This window comes from Maylandia zebra, linkage group LG10, assembly GCF_041146795.1.
Source record: "Maylandia zebra isolate NMK-2024a linkage group LG10, Mzebra_GT3a, whole genome shotgun sequence".
Classification (NCBI taxonomy): domain Eukaryota; kingdom Metazoa; phylum Chordata; class Actinopteri; order Cichliformes; family Cichlidae; genus Maylandia; species Maylandia zebra.
This window is the reverse complement of record NC_135176.1, coordinates 31,772,740-31,778,739: the sequence shown is the minus strand read 5'-3', so window position 1 is coordinate 31,778,739 and position 6,000 is coordinate 31,772,740. Positions and strand designations below refer to the sequence as shown.

The 6,000-nt window shown below is 40.7% G+C and overlaps 1 protein-coding gene across 1 annotated transcript in view; it reads left to right on the top strand.

Moving 5' to 3' along the window:
• The first annotated feature begins 2,216 nt into the window (after positions 1-2,216).
• wwc1 (WW and C2 domain containing 1) overlaps positions 2,217-6,000 on the top strand; it is a 44,814-nt gene continuing 41,030 nt past the window's right edge. The window contains exon 1 of the mRNA XM_004556833.5: positions 2,217-3,169. Coding sequence (XP_004556890.2) covers positions 3,051-3,169 — 119 coding nt within the window. The 5' untranslated portion in view covers positions 2,217-3,050. The remainder of the gene's footprint in view (positions 3,170-6,000) is intronic.

Here is a 6,000-nt window from a genome sequence, read left to right as displayed (position 1 = left end):
CTACTTTAACTCTTCTACAGGTTGTTGGACACATCCCTGTCCCTCACATAGTCCCCCCCCCCCTCCCCCCCAAAAAACCCCAAAACATGTCACATGATGATCATTATGAATTTAATGCCAGCAACTGCTGAGCAACAGAAAACTGTTGTTGAAGTTGTTTTATGCTAAAAAACAAACAGAAATGAAAATAACTGTTGAGGTGAATTAAAAGCATGATTGGACATGAAGGACAGCTTCGCAGTTTTTACAGATAAATATAGGGAGGGTTTCAGCTCTCCGTGGAAGACTGTGCATAATTCATTCATAGTACATAAAGTCGTTAAGATTCAGAGAAATCTTCATACACAAGGTCAAAAACCAGGCTGTGAGCCTCAGGCCTTCAGGCAGCGCAGCACCAAAGACAGAAATGTGGTGATTCAGTGGCAGAAATCAATTTCTTAAAAAGACGTCAGTGAACGCAGCTCATCACTGCGTCCTTCAGTTTCACTTGAATCCCTGTGAAGGAAAAACAGAAACAAGGCCGCGAGATAAACACTGAGCACACACTTTGGTGACAGTGGGAAGGAAAAACTCCCTTTTAACAGGAAGAAACCTCCGGCAGAACCAGGCTCAGGGAGGGGCGGGGCCATCTGCTGCGACTGGTTGAGGGGAGGGGAGGGAGACAGGATAAAGAGATGCTTTGGAAAAGAGCCAGAAATTAATTATAACTGATGAATAAATAAGAGGTGTATAAAAACACAGTGAGTGAGGAAGATGCACCCAGTGCATCATGAGAAACCCTCAGTAGCCTAAGCCTAATGCAGCCATGCCCGTAACATCTGCACTACGAAGTAGTTTCACTCTTTGTTCTTGATGTTGGACTCTTGTTTGAAGAAATATCTGCACGATGGAAGAACCTGCAGGTGATGATAACCATCATCTCTCCCAACCTGTTCAGCACTGCGGAATATTGTCCTCCAGGGGGCGCTGTGGGCTTGAAAGTTTGGGCAGGTTAGGAGGTTTAACTGCTAACAAATAAGTGAATAACATTTAAACCAGGCTTTATGAATAAAACATTAATGTATGAGCCACAAAACTGAACAAAACTTTAAGTATCACCATAACTCGCAGCCTACAATGAAACTTTCTGTCAATAAAAATAATAAAAGTTGTAAATGTGGAGGTTTATCTGGGTATTTTTGTTATGTTTATTTGTTTGATTTAAATTTTTAGACCAAACAATAAAAAAATTTAAAAAGTACAAAACAGACAAAATATAACGTTTAAAATTTACCAATAATAATAATTATTGTTACTATTTATATAGTAATAATAAATAATAATCCATAAATATCCATATAATAAAAAAATGTAAAATGACATAGGTTAAGATAAGGACTTTTTTCAAGATTTTGAATGGATTCTTACTGTTGTAGTAGAATAAAAGTTTCAATCATAAATAAAATTATACCACAAACTATAGAATATGCATAAATGCATAATTTGCTATTTTTAAATATTAAATTAAGGTAGAACAGCAATGCTTCCATAAAAATAAAAATAATTTAATGAAAACTGAGTTACTGAGATTTGAAATTTTTATTTTTTAAGTTTTTGCTTTCAAAATACTTCACTTTGATTCAATTTACAGAGTAGATTTTATAGTTTCAGGTGGATTTTTGATCATTATTTTTAATCATGAAAGTTTGTCAGGAGCAAGATTTTGCAAAATCGGAACAGCTGTTTGAATAAAAACACAGCACGTGTGCATTTCTATTTTACTGTAGGTTTTATGGTAAGTTCCAAGTGTTTATTCTTAGTGAATTTTAATCTTGTTTGTTACTAACTTAACTCACATCTAGTTTTGATTGTTTTAGTTGTAACTTTTTTTAACTAACGTTTAGCTATAGTTCACTGCAACATTCTCTTTTTTAACATAGATTTTTTTTAATTTTAGTGATATTTCAATACAATAACCAAAAGTATTTACATTTAATGTTTACCTTCACTATAGGCCTTTTACTATGTTGTGTTATTCATAGACCCCTGTATATTTTATTCTTCTTCCTGCTGCTATAAAACAATATTTTTCTCATGGTATCAGTAAAAGTATTTTTCGGAAATTGTTTTGCCCGGAAGTCTTATTTTGTGTCCTGGAGTTTGTCAACAAATATTTTATTTTGAAACCGGAAGTCGGGTTGAGCGGCTGCCGTTAGCTTGATCGGTTCGAGCGAAGTCATCGGGACCGAAGAAGACTTTACCGCCACCGCTGCTGCAGTCTCCCTCTGCCCAGCTTTCACCGGAGGATTTTTACGGGATAACAGAGAAGTTCTTCGGCTATTTAGCGGATTTTAACGGCTGTGAATTCTCTCGGTACTTTTCTCCTTTCTCCAAGCGGCGGGCGGACTGTTCGCTGTCCCGCAGGCTGGAGGCTAGCGTCGGTTACTGCGGCTAAACATGGTGGCCTGTCGGCACGGAGAGGAGCCGAGCCCCAGCTCTGCGGGTTTGGGGGTGTTATAAGGGAACGCGAGGACGCTGGCTGCTGCTCCACCCTTTTCTAAGTCTGCGTTTTGTTAATCTGGAGGTTTCTACGGGGCTCCCCGTGTGTTTCCGTTAAACCCGAGCAGCAGTACCACCGGCGTCAGCAGGACCCCGTCCGTGTTCGGCGGAGCGTGGATAATCATCCCGAAAAAGTTCTTCCAGGCCGCCTCAAAGTTTGCCCGCGGACCTGGGAAACTCCAGACCGTCCTGGACACTCCTCCAGCTGCTGTGTTTACGTTACGGATACTTTGAGGCTCTCAAACCGGGATGAATTGTTGCACAAGTGCAGCCTGATGAAACAGTTTGTTTTACCCCCTTCCTCCTCCTCCTCCTCCTCCTCCTCCTGTTCAGGGTCTGATTGTTAATCTGAGGATTATTATGGATTTTTACCATGGCCTAATCCAGCCAGACTCTGAATTTGGGGACTAACTGCAGATGTAGAGTCTGACTGTGATGGTGATGATGATGATGGTATCTCTTCGCGATGATTCTGAGTAGAGAGGAGTTCATTACATGGAGACTCGCCTGACATGCCGAGGAAGGAGTTGCCACTACCTGACGGTTGGGAGGAAGCCAGAGACTTTGATGGCAAAGTTTACTACATTGACCACATTAACCAGTGCACGAGCTGGATCGACCCCAGAGACAGGTAGGACTGCGCGAGGACAGGTGCCGTCGACCTTTGACCTCTGGCAGATAGTCAAAGCACATACATGTAAATACATGATGTGTTAAAGGCTCCATTCATGCGGTAAACGAGGAGGTGTGAGCCTTTTAGCCCAAACATCGTTGTCTGTTCATGAAGTCAACACAGAGTTCCACACCATGTTTGCACTGAAGTACCTTGATATGGATTTAATGTGCAATATTTAAACCTGACGTATATTACGAATATTTAAACCAATATTTAAACCTGAGGCTTTTTTATTTAGGGAGCTGTCGCAGGTAAAAGCCAGTCACACTAATCCCAGTAATGCCTGATTTTAGGGACCTTGTTCCCAGTTTTCTGGCAGGTTTATTTGTTTATTAAGTTATTTGATAAGACATCATAGTAAAATCAGTGGTAGCAGGTGATGGAGGAGAGTTGGTATGAACCTTCCAATAAAAGAGTTGCCCAGTGGCTGGCCAACAGCTAGAGACCTCTGATTGGTTGGAGAGTGGTTGCTGGTTGGTGCCTGGTTTTAAATTGGTTGCAAAGAGGGTGCTGCACCAAAATCCTCCTTGGGATTGCTTTGGTGGCTCACAGGTTGCTTTGATCACCTTTAGTTTGTTTGGAGGACGCCCACTCATTTGGAAACGCTCACCAACTAACCACCAAGCAATTGCATACAACCTCCCAAAACTACTCGCCAACTGGTCGGGAATACTTTATTTTTCCCTAGCGACTGTTGGTTACCAGGGAAACACTGACCAGTCAGTTTCACAGCAACCACTCACAGCTGGATGGTGGAATACTTGTTATTCCCTAGCAACGGTGGTTGCCGGGTAGTCTCCAGCTGGTGTGACTGAGGCGTGAATGAAATGGGTAGCTGCTGGAGTCAAGGTGGGTGAAACAGAAGGTGATGGCTACCTGATGAATCAGCCTCACAGGTGTGCACAGTAATCAATTAATTGCAGTGAAAGCCAATCACCTGTATGAATTATTATCTGTAAATTAGAGTGAATGCATTTTATATATATATATATATATATATATATATATATATATATATATATATATATATATATATATATATATATATTAGGGGTGCAACGATATTCGTATCGATATTGAACCGTTCAGTACGCATATGTATCGAACAATACAACATTTGTAATTTATTTTATCAATTTTCCTTCTGACGATGCTGTCTGTGTTGAGCGCTCAGTGGATCTGCGTTCGACTACTCCGCCTAGGCTGCACTGTCGAGCGCAGATCCACTGAGCGCTCAACACAGACAGCATAGTCAGAAGGAAGAGCGCAGGGCAAGCTAGCGAGACAGAAGTTAAGCTCTACTTGCAACAGGCAAATTGAACCTCATTCAGATCTGGCGTTTGGAACTATTTTGGTTTTCATGTGACGTATGACCCTGAAGGTAAGCGAGTCATGGACTAAAGTAAAACAGTATGTCGGATGTGCCATGCAATGCTCAATTACATGGGTGTGAACTAGTGTGTTAGCGCAGTTAGCTCGTTAACGTGTTGGCCGTCTAGCCCCATGCACGGGGCAATCGGCGGTAGCTCGTTAACGGAGATTTGCCGTGTTGTGGCGTTAAGGTCATTTCAACGAGATTAACCTGAAAGCACTAGTGGGAACACAACGAATATGACTGCACATTTACGCCGACATCATCCTAGTGCAAAGACAAGTGGAAGCAGACAAAAACAACAAGCATGCTACTAACTTTACCAGAGTCATTTAGACAGCTGTTAGCACATGATTCTCCTTATGCTGCTGAGAATATAGCCCAGAAGAAGTGGATAGTATAGCTTTTATTTTGGAAAGAGCCATTTCTCTGTAATAAACTCTCTTTTCCAAAGATGAGTGATTCCTCAATCAGATACAGGGCTTGCAATATCGCTAGCCCGACGTCCTGGAGCTAGCGATTTTTTTTCAGTCGGGCTACCAAAATCTTTCTCTTCCCTGCCCGTCGGGCTATTGTAGGAAGGAAAAATATATGTCAATGCTTTTGCATTCTTTCAGAAATGTAGCTGGGTAATTATGTCATTGGCATCGGTGAGCCACTGTCAATATGTGACATATTGAAGTCGCGTTTGAATTTGCGCTTGTTTTTTTGCTTTCACTTTGCAATCGTGCGAACTGTGTATAGAGAGCGAAAGCACTGATCTGTGAGTGATGATAATTTGTGCACCAATTCCTCTGACATCGTCTTATTAATCGTTAGCTTACTATGCAAACATGACAAGTGAAATCTCCCGCAGCTTAAACATGTGAGAGGTTGATCGCGCAGAGAATCGCTGAGCTTATGTGAGTGCGTGTGTAAAAGCATTTCAGTTCTGCTGAGCCAAATAAGACAGGTCAGGGTGAAGAAGTGACAGCCAAAGAAAAGCTTACCACAAAACGGAGAAGTTATGACAAATCAGACTATAAGGCAAAAAGAAAGTGCAGCTTTATGGTTTCATGGACAAAAGAATTTCTGTGGCTGCAATATGCCGAGCTAAATAACCAGGGCTGCACATAAGTGGTCCGCAGGTGCGCATTCGCTGTCACAATAAAAAACACGCACAAGGGTTAGGGTTAAATTTAAAAACTGTACTTTTGAGTTAAAATATATATTTATAATTTTAATAAATGACAAATTAAAAAGGCATGAACACTTTTTTGTATCGAAAAAATATCGAACCGTGACACCAAAGTATCGAACCGAACCGTGAATTTTGTGTATCGTTGCACCCCTAATATATATATATATATATATATATATATATATATATATATATATATATATATATATACACACTTTGATAAGTATGGGAAAA